At 35.4% G+C, this 19,368-nt stretch overlaps 2 protein-coding genes across 2 annotated transcripts; both read left to right on the forward strand.

Moving 5' to 3' along the window:
* Positions 1-8,149: 8,149 nt before the first annotated feature.
* On the forward strand, positions 8,150-13,297 carry LOC109015432 (probable sulfate transporter 3.4). The gene is made up of 13 exons (XM_035692326.1): positions 8,150-8,485; positions 9,022-9,070; positions 9,165-9,372; positions 9,594-9,765; positions 10,903-10,968; positions 11,073-11,186; positions 11,308-11,424; positions 11,518-11,644; positions 11,758-12,044; positions 12,174-12,364; positions 12,523-12,608; positions 12,737-12,813; positions 12,914-13,297. The coding sequence occupies exons 1-13, from the start codon at positions 8,150-8,152 to the stop codon at positions 13,055-13,057; spliced, it is 1,974 nt and encodes a 657-aa protein (XP_035548219.1). The 3' UTR covers positions 13,058-13,297.
* A 1,035-nt stretch (positions 13,298-14,332) lies between these two features.
* LOC118349031 (probable sulfate transporter 3.4) lies at positions 14,333-19,273 on the forward strand. Its single transcript, XM_035692327.1, has 13 exons — positions 14,333-14,766; positions 15,324-15,372; positions 15,467-15,674; positions 15,896-16,067; positions 16,821-16,886; positions 16,995-17,108; positions 17,229-17,345; positions 17,435-17,561; positions 17,675-17,961; positions 18,091-18,281; positions 18,440-18,525; positions 18,654-18,730; positions 18,831-19,273. Exons 1-13 carry the CDS (start codon positions 14,431-14,433, stop codon positions 18,972-18,974), a joined length of 1,974 nt encoding a protein of 657 aa, XP_035548220.1. The 5' UTR covers positions 14,333-14,430; the 3' UTR covers positions 18,975-19,273.
* The last annotated feature ends 95 nt before the right edge of the window (positions 19,274-19,368 follow it).

A 19,368-nucleotide genomic window follows, 5' to 3' on the forward strand; every position in this document is an offset into this window, starting at 1 on the left:
CTTTAATTTTGTCACGTATATAATTGCATAATGTATATTAATAGATTGCCCGCACGAACGCATGCATGCTCGTTAGTCAACTTTGTGTTGTTTCATAGTACAAGTACCATTTACATGAAATGATTATCATTATTTACGCACGGTGTTCGTTTTCCATTGCCATGCACGCTGCGCTAACTGCCTTATCCGGCCATGCAAATATCTATCTCTATTACATAAATACCTATCTAATTGTTAGAGTGTTTTTTCTTCTTTTTCCGTTAAATTTTCTTATTTCCGTTAACTTTTGTTCTATAGTCTACTATTCTCTCACCTTGGCTTAGGATTTCTCTCATCTCTCTTGCACTCACAATGGCAGACGAAGTGCAGTACTCGTCCGACAGTGAAACTGCAGCCAACAAGCATAAGTACGAGGAACCAACAGCGCCGTCTACTGGCACTTGCAGGCCCACCGGATTCTCCGCTCCAATCGCTCCTCAGTCTCCCGGACTCTGGCCACGCGCTACCTCCCTCATACATAGAAATGAATACGCCGATGAAAACCTGGAAACTAGTGGCACATGAAAGTTCAACTACCCCTGTGCCACACTAGAAAAACAAATTTGACATCCAATCAAGAAACCCAAAAATATCCATGATAAATAAAACCCCCACCCAAAGAGAGCGCCTCAATTCACATGGGATAGCGAAATAAATCTGAAACTACACTTCACATTCAGATCCCATCGACAGAAAACAAAGGGGATGAAAAAAAACCCACAAGAAAGAACAAATTTGGCATGCAACTGAGAAACCAAAAAAAACTCCTACAAAAGAACAAACCAGGATCATTTAAAGGAAAAAAAAACACAAACACAGGAAACAAACTGGGAAAAAAATTTCATAAATTTACCCTTTTCTTCAAAGGCAACGACAGAGACGTACGGGAAACCACGTCTCCTCCGTCCAAGATCTCCACCACATGAAAGAACCACAAAATATGAAGAGGACCTTACTGGGTTTACGTCTACGAAATGGGTCTTCCGATCTGCTTATGTAAGATATTCCGAGTTCGAACGATTCTGATGTGTGAATGTTTGAGCAAAGTCACCACCTCAATTGTGGTGAGTATTTCTTCTATATATATATTGTCAATTAGAATAATTACAAATCAAGGTATAAAGACATATTACAATAGAAATGGAAACAATTGATCTGTACAAATAAATCTCCTAAGATTAAGGACAATAGATCAAGCCGAGGATCACGTTGGTAACGTATACTTGACACCCCCCCGCAAGCTGAGCGTCGGATTTGAACGAACATGAAGCTTGGTACTAAAGAATTCGAAGAAAGGGCGAGAAACACTTTTGGTGAAGAGGTCGTCAACCTGTAGATGAGAGGGCACAAATTGGGTGTGAAGTTCGCTAGCAACAACAAGTTCTCGAAGAAAATGATAATCTAATTCAACATGTTTTGCCCGTTTATGAGAAACGGGATTGGAGATTAAGAAAATCGCACTTTTGTTGTCACATAAGAGAATATGCGTCGGTGAAATGGGAACCTTGAGATCATGAAGTAGATGGGTGAGCCAAAGAAGTTCAGCGGCCATGGTTGCAAGAGCGCAATACTCAAACTCACAACTGGAACAGGAAACAGTGGGTTGCTTCTTAGCACTCCAAGAAACCAAATTATCACCAAGATAAATAGAGTAGCCAGAGGTGGAATGGCGAGTGTCGGGACAGCCAGCCCAATCAGCATCAGAGTAAGCAACGAGGGCACCAGAGGTAGCAGAAGGGAGAAAAGTTAGACCAAAGTGAAGTGTGCCCTTGACATATCATAAGATGCGCTTGATAGCAAGAAAGTGATCTGTAGTAGGGGCATGCAAAAATTGACTGACATAGTTAACAGCATGAGCAATGTCAGGGCGAGTGATGGTTAAGTACTGAAAGGCACCGACTAGAGATCTGTAGAGAGTGGGATCCGAAAAGGCAGGACCATCACCAGTCAGATGCTGAGAGATGACCATAGGAGTGGGAACATGCTTGCTATCAAGTAACTGTGCTCGAGTCAGAATATCCCGGGTATATTTCAGCTGACTGATGAAGAGACCATCAGTAGTGTAAGTAGTTTCCAGACCAAGAAAGTAGCTGAGAGACCCCAAGTCCTTGGTGGCAAACTCAGAATTGAGCTTGCGAGCGAAGCTGTCAAGAAGAGAAGAGTTGTTGCCAGTAATGATAATATCATCAACATACAAAAGCATATAGATAGTATCAGACTGCTGATGAAAAATAAAGAGAGAAGTATATGTACGGCTGTAGGAAAACCCAAGAGTGAGAAGAAAGGAATTGAAATGCTGAAACCAGGCACGAGGTGCTTGTTTGAGGCCATAGAGAGCTTTCTTCAACTGACATACATGATTCAGATACCGAGGATCAATGTACCCAGAGGGTTGTTCCATATAGAAATTTCCAGTGAGAGTGCCATTGAGAAATGCATTTTTCACATCAAGTTGGTAGAGGGGCCACCTGTTGGTGACAGCAAGAGAGAGCACAACACGAACAGTAATAGCCTTAATAATAGGACTGAAAGTGTCAGTGTAATCAAGACCAGGTACCTAAGTATAGCCTTTGGCCACAAGACGAGCCTTGAGGCGCTCAACAGATCCATCAGGCAGGTATTTGGTCCGGAACACCCATTTGGAACCGACAATATTGGTGTTGGCAGGTCGAGGGACCAGAACCCAGGTGCGATTATTTTGCAAAGCTTGAGCTTCTTCATCCATAGCTGCAAGCCATGCAGGATTCTTAGCAGCAGACTTGAATCATTTAGGCTCAGTAGAGGCAAGAAGAGCAGAGAGAAGTCCACATGATCGCAAAACACTGAGGTTCGCCAGATGACGAGTCTTGAAAATACCAGCTTTAACTCATGTGAGCATAGGATGAGAACCCAATGGAGGAGTCGGAGCAGGAGTAACATCAGAATCAATATGAGAGGGGCGAGGCTACTGAGGCAGTGAAGAGGGGCTTGCAAGAGAGTCAGTAACCTGCAAGGACTCGTCCACTGAGTCAGCACAAATAACACATGGGTTAGACCTGGATGGAGTAATATGCGGAGAATGGTGCAAAGGAGATAGTGGAGGTGGGTCGGTATTTGGCATGCTTGGTTCAAGAAAATTCGAGAAATGAAGAAGACCTTACTGGGTTTACGTCTACAAAATGGGTCTTCCGATCTGCTTATGTAAAATATTCCGAGTTTGGACGATTATGATGTGTGAATGTTTGAGCAAAGTCACCACCTCAATTGTGGTGAATATTTCTTCTATATATATTGTCAATTAGAATAATTACAAATCAAGGTATAAAGACATATTACAATAGAAATGGAAACAATTGATCTGTACAAATAAATCTTTTAAAATTAAGGACAATAGATCAAGCCTAGGATCATGTTGGTAACGTATCCTTGACATGATGAATACCTAAGACATGTACAAATCTTTATAATATTGCTTTTTATTTAACCCACCATTCAATTCTTTAATAAAAGTTAAATGTTTTAGAATATAACTAATGCTCCATTTCTCCTTTGACGCTCACGGGGGAATAAAAAAAATGCAGCACTTTTTTTTTTGCGCCTCTCTCAAAACACCTGCATGCGGGACCAAAAGATATATAAAGGCTTAGATCGATCCCTATAATTAATATATTATTGATCAACAGAACCCATTACCACCTTGGCCAAAAAAATAAAGGCACCACTTTCACCAAATGTTCCATTTTCTTTTTTATAATATTTTTTTTCCTTACATAATAGAGAAAGTAATTATCGTGATCACATGAGTACTGAGTGATTTCTTCTTTCAAAGTTAATGTGCTAGCTGCATGTATAATGCACCAAAGTGGCCGGCAATAAATCACAAGACCACCCACATCTTAAATTTAATACTTGTTGCGAGAAATGTGGTATGATTTTATAAAGTTGACCTCATTTTTCAAATTTTTATTGAAATATATTTTGTAAATTTATATCAAATTTGTTTAACATATATATTATTAGGGTAGTTATATATATTATTTTATTTTCAAATCTTTAGTTCATATATTAGTATGTATATTACTAGATTGAATGGATATATAATCAGTGTTGATTTTTTCGGTGATTTTTTTCTTTCATCTTCTTGTAAAGTTTTTTTCGTTGTCATTTACAATGAATATCTGTGTTTTTTTTTTTCTTTCATTTTGTCATGAATTCTTTCCTTTAGTTCTGTAATTTTTCGTATTTCTAAATAGAAAAATTATATTCCTAACCCTCATACACCACACACCATTTTTTTATGATTTTTTTAATTTTATTATTTTATCAAATGTGTGGTATATGAATTATGAGTAGAATAATTCAATTATTTTAAGAATAATAAGACAAAAAAAACTTTAAAAAAATTTTAAAAAAATTATATTGTGTGGTGTATGGGCTTATAAATAGCAATGCTCATATGATATATATATATATAAGATTAACATATATATTTTTATACATTGGGCGAGAGAGGCCGATATGAGGCTGATTTTAGGCAAATTTATGTTTATGGTAATTTCAAAAATATAGGTGAATCAGATCAAATACTTTTATTAAAAAATAATATATCTACTTGTGAAAATTTGTAAATTATAGAGATGGGTTGTTAATAAGAAAAAAAGGTAAAAAACTTTCAACAGGGCATGCGTGCTCTATGCGAAAATAAAGTTAAAAATAAATTTTTACAAAAATAATTTCAATCAATTACTCCATCAAGATGCTCGAATTTCATAAAATCTTAAAAATAGAGTGTCAATCATTTAAAGATTTATCTCGCAGCTTCCTAATCATATATGCACATTTATTTTTTTATTATCTCAATTCAAAATTATTTTGATCATTCTCAAATTTAGTTCTAATTAGTTAGATATTTTGTTATGTCAAAATTTAGTTAAATTTTATTATTCCGTTTGTAACATTTCTTATTTCTTTATTATTTAATATTAGTAGATCATCCTGCTTCGTTGCAACATATTTCAACTTGATACTTTAGTTCAATAACTTCATTTAAGAGGCAGATTAGTTACTATTAGAAGAAAAAAAAATAAAAACGATATTTTGATCAAGCTTACAAAAATTTAAGACTCTTATCTCATTTTTCGGACGCTCATTCTCTAAATTTAGAATTCTTAAGGTGCGTTTGGGATTATTTTTTAGACTCTCATTTAACTCTCAATTCAATTTAATTAAACATCTAAACGCAAGTTTAAACTCATTTTTTAGACACTCGTTCTCTTCTTAAAACGTCATGTCATCTTCATCCATAGAGTTAACAAAAACTACTTATATAGATATATATGTACTTTATTTTTATTTTAATAAAATATAATAATACTTTGAACTGGGTATACGTGCCTCAGGCATGTAAAGTCTTACTAGTGTGTATATATATATAGTAATGCTAGATGGATTATGGATTATACAAGTATTGTATTATTTTTTTAAAAAAGTGAGATTTTTTTATTAAAAAGTTATTTTTTTTATGTAAACCTTATATTTATTTTTATTTTTTTAAAATAAGTATACGATACTTGAATATTTTATAATTATAAATATTATTTCTCATTTATAAATAAGTTTTATATTAATGTATGAGTCCTATTCAAAATTTATATAACACTATCATTTTCCAATAAAAATTTATAATATTCTAAATCATAGATAGCTAGGCATCCGCGCGCGTACGTTGTGGCGGGACCAAATCATGCAACGAGATTAATGATAGATCTACTCGGTAGGGGACATGAAAAAAAAGTCATGAAGGTGGGGGCCGGGCCTCGAGAGTTATGTTCTATATATATAAATATATATATATATATATTTATATATGCTAAAAGATGAGTCAGATGATCATCATGTCTTCGTCAAAAGCTTTGTACGTGGGCGCTTAAATAAGAGAAATGAAATTTGTAACGGTGAATATATAAATATTGTGTAGTTATTTTAAAAAAAATAAATAAATATAAAATTTACATAATAAAAATTAATTTTTTAATAATGAACTTCATTCTTTTTCAAAATTACTGTACGATATTTACGTATTCTACGACTATATATAACATTACTTCTCAAATAATAAACAATCATGCTACAGGCTTGCGAATTGTGTGATTAGCCACGTCACATTTATATTATTATTTTAATAAATAAATTATAAAAAAAAAATTAATTTCAAAAACTCGCGCCAAACTCATTCCTGTCTTACATCTCAGAAATTTTTTTCACCCTTTTCATTCCGTGGGTATGAGCATTATCTATTTTATGCAATTTTTTTTTTATTTCTTATTCAAATTTATGTTCAATGTTCGAACTTCACACACTACAAACTCATTTCCGCAGGCATACACCATTTTTTCCCTTCTCTCATTTACACAATCAAAAGAAAGAAAACCCAAATTCTTGATTTAAAAACTTCAATTTTCCTACTCTTTGTTTGGGTCGTGGGAAAAAAACTAAGAAGAAAAGAAGATCACACTAAAAAATTGGAATATATGGCCGAATGAGTAAAAAGACAAAATGAATGACTAAACACTACCATTTCATGGGGGAATCGTCTTCGTAGTAAGCTTAAGAAGTTTGGAGGTGTGTTTCGTGCGAGGTGATGATTGGGGTTCGTAGCAATCTTCCATAAGTGTTTTGATGCAAGTTCAATCTTGGAGGTGAGTTGAACTGGTGAAGATTGTCTCGTGAGGGTGGAGTTCCATTTCAGAAGTAATGTACATTTGAAAATGCACTCTTTAATTAATGTTGAGTTGAAATTCTGGATACGCCGAGTGACTCCGTCCCAGATAAAAATAGTTTTTTTGAATAATAAATTATTAGGCGGCCAAAAGGGCAATATAATTCTTGTTTGCTATTTATAAATTAGAAAATCGAAATATACAAATACTGTTTCCTTAAGTTTCTTTTATTTTTCACTTAATTATTTATGCCGCTTAATTGGTTTCTCAGGTAAATAATAATAATAAGATCCAAATCAGGAAAGATGATCCGGACTCGAATAGAAACTCTAAAATATCCTAATCAGAAAATATTACAACAATATATATATATATAATTAACAATATTGAATGTAAAAAATATATCTACATGGTAATTAATATTGGAAATCAATGAATTATAAGGATTATTAATTAATGATGGCTTGCATATGGCTTGTGCTGGCTTAAGCTAATTATAGCAGCTAGCTATCTAGGGGTACTAACTTTTCTCAACTCTAAAGAATAGTCAAGGTTAGATTATCATGTAAATTAGGTTTGGTACGCTTGGGCTTGCAAATTATTGAGAATAAAGGGCTCACGATCATGATCTCTTGCATGCTGCTTTAAAAAGTCAAACAAAACAATTTACTAATTAAAAAATGTTTATACGAGTGATTTTAATTCATGCTATTACAACTTTTATTATAAAAAAATTTGTTTAATTGTAGTTAATTATTTTTTATAAAAATAATTATTTTTTATTAAAATAAATCTATTTCGATAGTAAATAGTATCACATAATTTACACTAATGCCAAATCGGAATACAAAAGAGTGTTCTTTTGGGCCCACCATAGTTTTGTGCACTGGTAATGACGCCGCATCCCAATGGCTCTCCCTCGATCCTATGCTCCCCTCTTTTTCTTTTCTTTTTTCTTTACCAAAATATCTCATAAAAGGAAGAGAGAGAATTTGGTTATATTCAATCATTTTTAAATATTTTTTTGTACATTATAATTATGTGATTCATAAAACAGTTATTTTATATTAAAAAAATATTATAACCAATCATATTTAAAAAATATATAAAAATAACTGCAAATAACATTTTTTAAAAGAAAATTATATAATCATCGTTCAAATTAAACTAAAGTGACCAATCTGACCGTGACACTAGCAAATAGCAACTAACTGCTCGGGAACTAACATCCCCATGCATGCATACATACACTCCCTTCTCTCTCTCTCTCCACGTCTGGTTCTAACATATATATAAGCCTCCATTTTCTTCCTTTTCTTTCAACACTTCCTGAGTAGTCTTGTTCAATAGTTTCAAATTATAATTCCATTTTCGATCTTCCTTCAACATCTGTGCTCCTCGTTTGCGGAGAAATGGGTGTCAACTCTAACAGAGTGGAACACCTTGCATGTCCAGAAACCACTCTGAGAATGCATGCAGAGTTGGTGGTAATGCCACCCTTGCAAATCCACAACGTTTGCTTGCCACCAGAGCAAACCACTTTCCGGAAACTCAAGCACAGTCTTGCCGAGATTTTCTTCCCCGACGACCCACTTTACAGATTCAAGAATCAAACATGGTTCAGGAAATTCATCCTGGCTCTTCAGTTTTTCTTCCCTGTGTTTCAGTGGGGGTCTGAGTACAATATTAGTCTTCTGAGGTCCGATGTCATATCTGGTCTGACAATTGCTAGCCTGGCTATCCCGCAGGTGAGACAAAGAATGAAGCTTTTCCCCCCACAACCCCCTCTCCCTCCGTGTATATATGTCTGTGTGTGTGTGTCTTGGTTGTTGTTGTCGATGATGTTTATCATTCAATGAATCGAAGCTGGTGGACAAAGCATTCTGAGTTGGGTTCTGCATATATTCCATTTGAGTTGGATCATATGATTCTATGAACTGGGTTTCCAAAACTTGTTTGTTTGTATCGATGTAACTAATCTTCTACTTAAGTATATCATCTGAGCTTCGAACATGATTTTTGTCTTTACCTCTTCAAGCTATAATTTTATTGTCCATCCATCCATATGGTGATCCTTTTTTTTTTTTGGAATTTAACACATTGCACATGTTACAATAAGTAGCTCCAAGAAACTTATTTTGGTCGAGACATTTGGTGCTTATCAATATCTTTAAAAATTCAAAAGACACAGGCATGATTAGAGTGCTTATCAATATCTTTTGGTAAGAAGAACGTTTTTTTTTTTTTTTTTTCTTGTGATCTAATTTAGTTTTTATTATTGCAGGGAATCAGTTATGCAAAGCTTGCCAATTTGCCACCTATAGTCGGGCTATGTCAGTATCAAAACCTACCCCATTTACTTACCATATAAATGTATTAATTAGTCAGTCATGTAAATTAATGAGAACTTAACTGGGTTTCATGCAGATTCAAGCTTTGTGCCCCCACTGATATACGCCATCCTTGGAAGTTCCAGACATCTTGGCGTTGGCCCTGTCTCAATAGCATCTTTGGTCATGGGATCAATGCTAAGCGAAGAAATCTCTCCTAATGAAGATCCAATTACTTACCTTCAATTGGCCTTCACTGCCACCTTCTTTGCTGGTGTATTTCAGGCATCTCTAGGTCTATTAAGGTATCAAATTCTGCACATCCTAAGCTCTTTTATTTTGTCTTTTCTGAGTCAAGATGATAGCAACCGTGTCAAATAATGTAAGACTCGGACCAAAATTCAATGACTCCTCTTCTTCTTTTCAAAATTGGCTTTTATTTTTATATTCACAGTGGAGTTGGAAGAGAAGATTTTCTCTGTAGCTGATTCTTTAGTAGATTTTGACTTGTGGTGACTTATTACAGGTTAGGTTTTATAATTGATTTTCTCTCAAAGGCAACTCTGGTTGGGTTTATGGCTGGTGCAGCAGTCATTGTGTCATTGCAACAGCTGAAAGGATTGCTCAGAATTGTCCATTTCACTAGCAAAATGGGGATTGTTCCTGTCATATCCTCTATTTTGAAGCAGACAGATGAGGTAGGACACATCACCAAGACCAACTGAATTTAACCAAACTAAAGTGGCACTAAGTGCTGGAAATTGAAGAATAGAAACTCATGTAGTAAAGTTTTATTTATTTATTTTTTTGTTTTTTTTATAGGGGTGTTAAGATATAAAATAAATAATAAAATCTATCTCTTCTCATTAGCTTAAGCTTTTGGGACAAGTGATGATTTCATATGGAATCAGAGCAGAGGTTATGAGTTCGAATCTTGACACTACACTCTATCCCATTTAATTAAATATTCCACTTGTTGAGACCTACTCATTGAGGGAAGTCTGGCCCACAAGTGAAGGAAAGGTTAAAATATAAAATAAATAATAAAATCTACCTATTCCCATCAGCTTAAACTTTTGGAATAAATAATAATTTAAAAAAAAAAAAAAAAGGTTCATGTAGGTACGATATGGAAATTGCTTTTGTAAAGCAAAGAGTTTTTAATAAAGTTGTGCTACGGATCAACTGTTCACGGCTGATCCGTAGCACATGTTACGTGTCCCATATATATATATATATTTTTTTTTGTACAAAACACACTAGACCTTGGCTACTACCCCTCTCTCTCTCTCTCTCTCTTGCTAGCTCTTTCTCTCTCCTCGACTCTCTCTCTCTCATCTTGGCTCTCTCTCATTATCTCTCTCTCATCAGATCTCTCTCTCTTATCGTCTCTCTCTCATGCTGATAGTAATTTCAAATTTGAAAGATGTGTGGTTTGGATGATGGCACATAAGATGTGTAAAAGTAGCTACTCCCAATAGTGACTGCTCCCAATATTTTTCCTTTTTAATATATAAATCCAAGCAACCTAACCAGGGAAATAATTACTAGAAGGACCCGGTGACAACTTTCTCTGTTGAGAATCATTACATATACTTTTCAATTATACAGCAATTCCATTCGATGAAAGTTTGGTAAAGTTTGTTTCTTTGTGACAAGCTTTTGCAGTAAAATTGTCGAAAATATTAAAAGAACTATAATTTTTTTAATTGAAAGAAAAAATATTTACTGAAACCATAATGATACAAAGAAGCATATGTATTCTACTGATATTATTCTTATTCCAATTTTCATCATCAATTATTGTCAGTAATACTAGTACAATTGATGTGCAGTGGTCTTGGCAAACCATTGTATTGGGTTCTGGTTTCCTCATCTTTCTGTTGACAACAAGGCATATCGTAAGCGTTTTGTCTTTGCCCAAAAAACAATATCTACTATTATATTAATATATTTTGTTTTCCAAGATCATAAGTTTTTTTTTTTTTTAAATTCATCAACACAGAGCATTAGGAAACCAAAGCTTTTTTGGGTCTCAGCAGCAGCACCATTAACTTCGGTTGTTCTCTCGACCCTACTAGTTTTCCTCCTCAAGTCCAAGACTCAGGAAATTCCAATTGTAAGTGTTAGTTTCTACTAGTATTAGCATTAGTGCTTCCGCATAAACTTGAAAAGCAGGTTTTGGAAGTTCTTTTTCTACTATTTTATTGATCTTTCTCTTTCTTTCGTTTTTTTAACAGATTGGCCGCTTGCCAAAGGGCCTTAATCCTCCTTCACTAAACATGCTATGCTTTAGTGGCCCCCATCTAGCCGTTGCTATCAAAACTGGCATCATAACTGGGATCTTATCTCTCACTGTAAGTTGTGGAAAACTACCATTTACTACTAAAACAGTTATATATAGTTGTGTCATAATGTTTCAAAATTATTTTCTTTTTCTTTCTTGACAGGAAGGAATCGCTGTGGGGAGGACGTTTGCTGCTCTGAAAAATTACCAAGTAGATGGAAACAAAGAAATGATGGCTATTGGCCTTATGAACATGGCTGGTTCATGCTCCTCATGTTATGTTACTTCAGGTACTAAAGAAAACCTTGACCCTTCTCATATGGCCCTTTCCAACTAGTGCTGCCATGTGGTAATCACAACAGTTTCTAAGAACGTATACATATGTTTTTAATTGATATTTCAGGATCGTTTTCTCGATCTGCTGTAAACTATAACGCTGGAGCTCAAACAGCAGTGTCGAATATAGTCATGGCTTCAGCTGTGCTTGTGACTCTGCTGTTTCTCATGCCACTATTTTATTACACTCCCACTGTCATCTTGGCGGCCATCATCATAACAGCTGTGATTGGGCTGATCGATTATCAGGCTGCATACAAGTTGTGGAAAGTCGACAAACTTGATTTCGTGGCTTGTTTGTGCTCCTTTCTTGGTGTTCTTTTCATTTCAGTGCCAACAGGTCTTGCCATTGCGGTAAGCTTTTCACTACTGCCATAAGAACTTTCACTCTCTTGTAATCCCTGATTAATTACGGCAGTGTATTAGAAACCAAATAAGTGAAATAATGAATAATAACAATAAGGCCGTGTCTGCAAAATTCAGGTTGGAGTTTCGGTTTTCAAGATTCTCTTGCATGTCACCAGGCCAAACACCATGGTTTTAGGGAATATCCGTGGTACTCAAATATACCAAAATCTCATCCGGTACAGAGATGCTTCAAGGGTTCCCTCGTTTCTCATTCTAGCTGTTGAGTCTCCCATCTACTTCGCAAACTCCACCTACCTGCAAGAAAGGTCAGCTCAATGTTGCACAATCTCAGGATTGTGAGGTTCCTACTATGCATGCATAATCAAGTTATCTTTGGTACAACATCGTTTTTGGCAATAGAAGGGATACACTAAGCATTTCCTTTAACTTGTGGATCTCTTGCTGAGTGAGTTTCTTGTCACAGGATACTAAGATGGGTTCGAGAGGAGGAAGACTGGATAAAAGCAAATAATGGGAGTACATTGAAATGCTTAATTCTAGACATGACAGGTACTTCAGTTATCCAAACTTGAGTATGTAATGGTTTGCTCACACAAACTTGAATTCAAGCCTGTGAAAACCATTATTCTTGTCAGTTTTCTTGCACATTTGGCTTAAGATTTTATTATATTTCTCAGCTGTGACAGCCATAGATACAAGTGGTATCGACACAATATGTGAAATCAGAAAGATGCTGGAGAAAAGATCACTTCAGGTAAAAAATAGTTATGGTAGCAATGACAGAAACTTCTGATTCGGGAAAACATTTTGGTTAGCTATAAATGGTTCTCATTCGTTTACTGCTTGTTATGTAGCTTGTGTTGGCAAATCCTGTTGGATCTGTGACGGAAAAGCTAGATCATTCAGGAATCTTGCAGTCCTTCAAGTTGAATGGACTCTATCTCTCTGTTGGAGAAGCTGTGGTCCATATATCGTCTTTGTGGAAGGCTCAGCCATGAGTTACGAAAGGGGTTCTATAGCACAATGAAAAGAAACGAAGATATACGAAGATACGGCAACACTTGGCAGATTGTTGCAATCAAGGAAGGGTTCTAGTAGGAACTCAGGAGAGGAATTTACTTTTGTTTTTTTAAACGGTTTCGGCTGTGAATGTTCATGTTTTTTATCCATATTTTTGTATCTTCCTTTTTACAAGACAAGACGAAAGCTATGATCTTCTCAGAAAAAAAATTTTGAAGTTCAAATTTTTGCATTTCAACAATTTTGAGAGTGATTTCCATTGGTGACATATAGAAAGCCCTTGCCACAGCTATGGCAGAACGCTAGTTTTCCAAATCCTTTCAAAGTATGCCACAAAAAAGGGGAATATAAAAACAACGATGAGAGGTGAAGAATTTATCGTATCTACACGCCAATTGATCAATCAATTTAAATAAATAAATAACGTTATATATGTTAAAATAATTCTACATACAACTGTGAAATGCATAAATATACAAAAATACAAAACAAAAACTACATAGAAGAGAATGGATGGAGGAGGGGAAGGGAGCCGAAGCTCCCCCCCTCAAGCCGGATCTGTGAAGGTGGTTTTTAGAGAGAAGGGAGAGAGTTAGGATAGAAATAATAAAAGTGTGAGCTAGGACAGCAATTTTTCTTTTGACTAATCGTCACTCGAGTTTTACTATATATAAATAAGTTTACGTATTAATTGTATATTAATATTATTATCTTCATATTTTAAATTTAAATTAAGATTATTTTTAATAAAATTTATTTTTTGACCAATAATATTGAATAAATACGTATATTAATACAAAAAATCACTTATAATTAAATTTTTTCTTCTCCCTGATGCAAAATCGGAATCCAAAAGAGTGTTCTTTGGCGCCCACCATAGTGTTGTGCACTGGTAATGACGCATCATCCCAATGGCGCTCCTCGTTCCTTTGTTCCCCCTCTCTTTTTTTTTTTTTTTTAAATAATGTCTTAATTCTGTTATATTCAATTACTTTTAAATATTTTTTATATATTTTATTAATATGATTAACAAAAACAATTATTTTATATTAAAAAAATAATACAACCAATCATATTAACAAAATACACAAAAATAACTACATATAACATTTTTGTAAAAGAAAAATATGTCGTTCAAATCAGACTAACTGCTCGGTAAGTAACGTCCTCATGCATACATACAGACACTCCCTTTACTCTCTCTCTCTTCACCTCTGGTTCTAACTTCTATATAAGCCTCCATTTTCTTCCTTTTCTTTCAACACTTCCTGAGTAGTCTTGTTCAACAGTTTCAAATTATAATACCATTTTCGATCTTCCTTCAACATCTGTGCTGCTCATTTGCAGAGAAATGGGTGTCAACTCTAACAGAGTGGAATACCTTTCATGTCCAGAAACCACTCTGAGAATACATACAGAGTTGGTGGCAATGCCACCCTTGCAAATCCACAACGTTTGCTTGCCACCAGAGCAAACCACATTCCAGAAACTCAAGCACAGGCTCGCCGAGATTTTCTTCCCCGACGACCCACTTTACAGATTCAAGAATCAAACATGGTTCAGGAAATTCATCCTGGCTCTTCAGTTTTTCTTCCCTGTGTTTCAGTGGGGGTCTGAGTACAATGTTAGTCTTCTGAGGTCCGATGTCATATCTGGTCTGACAATTGCTAGCCTGGCTATCCCGCAGGTGAGACAAAGAATGAAGCTTTTCCCCCACAACCCCCTCTCCCTCCGTGTATATATGTCTGTGTGTGTGTGTCTTGGTTGTTGTTGTCGATGATGTTTATCATTCAATGAATCGAAGCTGGTGGACAAAGCATTCTGTGTTGGGTTCTGCATATATTCCATTTGAGTTGGATCATATGATTCTATGAACTGGGTTTCCAAAAATTGTTTGTTTGTATCGATGTAACTAATCTTCTACTTAAGTATATCATCTGAGCTTTGAACATGATTTTTGTCTTTACCTCTTCAAGCTATAATTTTATTGTCCATCCATCCATATGGTGATCCTTTTTTTTTGGAATTTAACACATTGCACATGTTACAATAAGTAGCTCCAAGAAACTTATTTTGGTCTAGACATTTGGTGCTTATCAATATCTTTAAAGATTCAAAAGACACAGGCATGATTAGAGTGTCAAAACCATATTTTATTTGCGCCATAATCCAGTACTTTTGGTAAGAAGAACGTTTTTTCTTTTTTTCTTTTCTTGTGATCTAATTTAGTTTTTATTATTGCAGGGAATCAGTTATGCAAAGCTTGCCAATTTGCCACCTATAGTCGGGCTATGTCAGTATCAAAACCTACCCCATTTATTTACCATATAAATGTATTAATTAGTCAGTCATGTAAATTAATGAGAACTTAACTGGGTTTCATGCAGATTCAAGCTTTGTTCCCCCACTGATATACGCTATCCTTGGAAGTTCCAGACATCTTGGCGTTGGCCCTGTCTCAATAGCATCTTTGGTCATGGGATCAATGTTAAGTGAAGAAATCTCTCCTAATGAAGATCCAATTACTTACCTTCAATTGGCCTTCACTGCCACCTTCTTTGCTGGTGTATTTCAGGCATCTCTAGGTCTATTAAGGTATCAAATTCTGCACATCCTAAGCTCTTTTATTTTGTCTTTTCTGAGTGAAGATGATAGCAACCGTGTCAAATAATGTAAGACTCGGACCAAAATTCAATGACTCCTCTTCTTCTTTTCAAAATTGGCTTTTATTTTTATATTCACAGTGGAGTTGGAAGAGAAGATTTTCTCTGTAGCTGATTCTTTAGTTGATTTTGACTTGTGGTGACTTATTACAGGTTAGGTTTTATAATTGATTTTCTCTCAAAGGCAACTCTGGTTGGGTTTATGGCTGGTGCAGCAGTCATTGTGTCATTGCAACAGCTGAAAGCATTGCTCGGAATTGTCCATTTCACTAGCAAAATGGGGATTGTTCCTGTCATATCCTCTGTTTTGAAGCAGACAGATGAGGTAGGACACATCACCAAGACCAACTGAATTTAACCAAACTAAAGTGGCACTAAGTGCTGGAAATTGAAGAATAGAAACTCATGTAGTAAAGTTTTATTTTTTTATTTTTTCTTTTTTTTTGTAGGGGTGTTAAGATATAAAATAAATAATAAAATCTATATATTTTCATCAGCTTAAGCTTTTAGGACAAGTGGTGATTTTACATAGTATCAGAGCAAATGTTCTACTACCCATTTAATTAAATATTCCACTTGTTGGGCCTACTCATTAAGGGGAAGTCTGGCCCATAAGTGAGGGAAAAGTTTAGATAAAATAAATAATAAAATCTACTTATTCTCATCAGTTTAAGCTTTTAGAACAAATTGTGATTTCAAAAGGAGGAAAAAACAAGGTTCGTGTTGGTACCATATGGAAATTGCTTCTGTAAAGCAAAGAGTTTTTAATATATAAATCCAAGCAACCTGACCAGAGAAATAATTACTAGGAGGACCCGGTGACAACTTTCTCTGTTGAGAATCATTACACATACTTTTCAATCATGCAGCAATTCCATTCGATGAAAGTTTGGTAAAGTTTGTTTCTTTGTGACAAGCTTTTGCAGTAAAATTGTCGAAAATATCAAAAGAATTATTATTTTTTTAATTGAAAGAAAAAATATTTACTGAAACCAGAATGATACAAAAGAAGCATATGTATTCTGCTGATATTATTCTTATTCCAATTTTCAGTAACACTAGTGCAATTTATGTGCAGTGGTCTTGGCAAACCATTGTAATGGGTTCTGGTTTCCTCCTCTTTCTGTTGACAACAAGGCATATCGTAAGTGTTTTGTCTTTGCCCAAAAAACAATATCTACTATTATATAATCTATCAATTTATTCTGTTTTCCAAGATCATAACTTTTTTTTTTTTAATTAATCAACACAGAGCATTAGGAAACCAAAGCTTTTTTGGGTCTCAGCAGCAGCACCATTAACTTCGGTTGTTCTCTCGACCCTACTAGTTTTCCTCCTCAAGTCCAAGACTCAGGAAATTCCAATTGTAAGTGTTAGTTTCTACTAGTATTAGCATTAGTGCTTCTGCATAAACTTGACAGGCAGGTTTTGGAAGTTCTTTTTCTACTATTTTATTGATCTTTCTCTTTCTTTCGTTTTTTAACAGATTGGCCGCTTGCCAAAGGGCCTTAATCCTCCTTCACTAAACATGCTATGCTTTAGTGGCCCCCATCTAGCCGTTGCTATCAAAACTGGCATCATAACTGGGATCTTATCTCTCACTGTAAGTTGTGGAAAACTACCATTTACTACTAAAACAGTTATAGTTGTGTCATAATGTTTCAAAATTATTTTCTTTTTCTTTCTTGACAGGAAGGAATCGCTGTGGGGAGGACGTTTGCTGCTCTGAAAAATTACCAAGTAGATGGAAACAAAGAAATGATGGCTATTGGCCTTATGAACATGGCTGGTTCATGCTCCTCATGTTATGTTACTACAGGTACTAAAGAAAACCTTGACCCTTCTCATATGGCCCTTTCCAACTAGTGCTGCCATGTGGTAATCACAAGAGTTTCTAAGAACGTATACATATGTTTTTAATTGATATTTCAGGATCGTTTTCTCGATCTGCTGTAAACTATAACGCTGGAGCTCAAACAGCAGTGTCGAATATAGTCATGGCTTCAGCTGTGCTTGTGACTCTGCTGTTTCTCATGCCACTATTTTATTACACTCCCACTGTCATCTTGGCGGCCATCATCATAACAGCTGTGATTGGGCTGATCGATTATCAGGCTGCATACAAGTTGTGGAAAGTCGACAAACTTGATTTCGTGGCTTGTTTGTGCTCCTTTCTTGGTGTTCTTTTCATTTCAGTGCCAACAGGTCTTGCCATTGCGGTAAGCTTTTCACTACTGCCTTAAGAACTTTCACTCTCTTGTAATCCCTGATTAATTACGGCAGTGTATTAGAAACCAAATAAGTGAAATGATGAATAATAACAATAAGGCCGTGTCTGCAAAATTCAGGTTGGAGTTTCGGTTTTCAAGATTCTCTTGCATGTCACCAGGCCAAACACCATGGTTTTAGGGAATATCCGTGGTACTCAAATATACCAAAATCTCATCCGGTACAGAGATGCTTCAAGGGTTCCCTCGTTTCTCATTCTAGCTGTTGAGTCTCCCATCTACTTCGCAAACTCCACCTACCTGCAAGAAAGGTCAGCTCAATTTTGCACAATCTCAGGATTGTGAGGTTCCTACTATGCATGCATAATCAAGTTATCTTTGGTACAACATCGTTTTTGGCAATAGAAGGGATACACTAAGCATTTCCTTTAACTTGTGGATCTCTTGCTGAGTGAGTTTCTTGTCACAGGATACTAAGATGGGTTCGAGAGGAGGAAGACTGGATAAAAGCAAATAATGGGAGTACATTGAAATGCTTAATTCTAGACATGACAGGTACTTCAGTTATCCAAACTTGAGTATGTAATGGTTTGCTCACACAAACTTGAATTCAAGCCTGTGAAAACCATTATTCTTGTCAGTTTTCTTGCACATTTGGCTTAAGATTTTATTATATTTCTCAGCTGTGACAGCCATAGATACAAGTGGTATCGACACAATATGTGAAATCAGAAAGATGCTGGAGAAAAGATCACTTCAGGTAAAAAATAGTTATGGTAGCAATGACAGAAAATTCTGATTCAGGAAAACATTTTGGTTAGCTATAAATGGTTCTCATTCGTTTACTGCTTGTTATGTAGCTTGTGTTGGCAAATCCTGTTGGATCTGTGACGGAAAAGCTAGATCATTCAGGAATCTTGCAGTCCTTCAAGTTGAATGGACTCTATCTCTCTGTTGGAGAAGCTGTGGTCCATATATCGTCTTTGTGGAAGGCTCAGCCATGAGTTACAAAAGGGGTTCTATTAGCACAATGGAAAGAAACGAAGATATACGAAGATACGGCAACACTTGGCAGATTGTTGCAATCAAGGAAGAGTTCTAGTCAGGAACTCAGGAGAGGAATTTTCTTTTGTTTTTTTAAACTGTTTCGGCTGTGAATGTTCATGTTTTTTATCCATATTTTTGTATCTTCCTTTTTACAAGACAAGACGAAAGCTATGATCTTCTCAGAAAAAAAATTTTGAAGTTCAAATTTTTGCATTTCAACAATTTTGAGAGTGATTTCCATTGGTGATATATAGAAAGCCTTGCCACAGCTATGGCAGAACGCTAGTTTTCCAAATGCTTTCAAAGTATGCCACAAAAAAGGGGAATATAAAAACAACGATGAGAGGTGAA

This window comes from Juglans regia, chromosome 7, assembly GCF_001411555.2.
Source record: "Juglans regia cultivar Chandler chromosome 7, Walnut 2.0, whole genome shotgun sequence".
Lineage (NCBI taxonomy): Eukaryota > Viridiplantae > Streptophyta > Magnoliopsida > Fagales > Juglandaceae > Juglans > Juglans regia.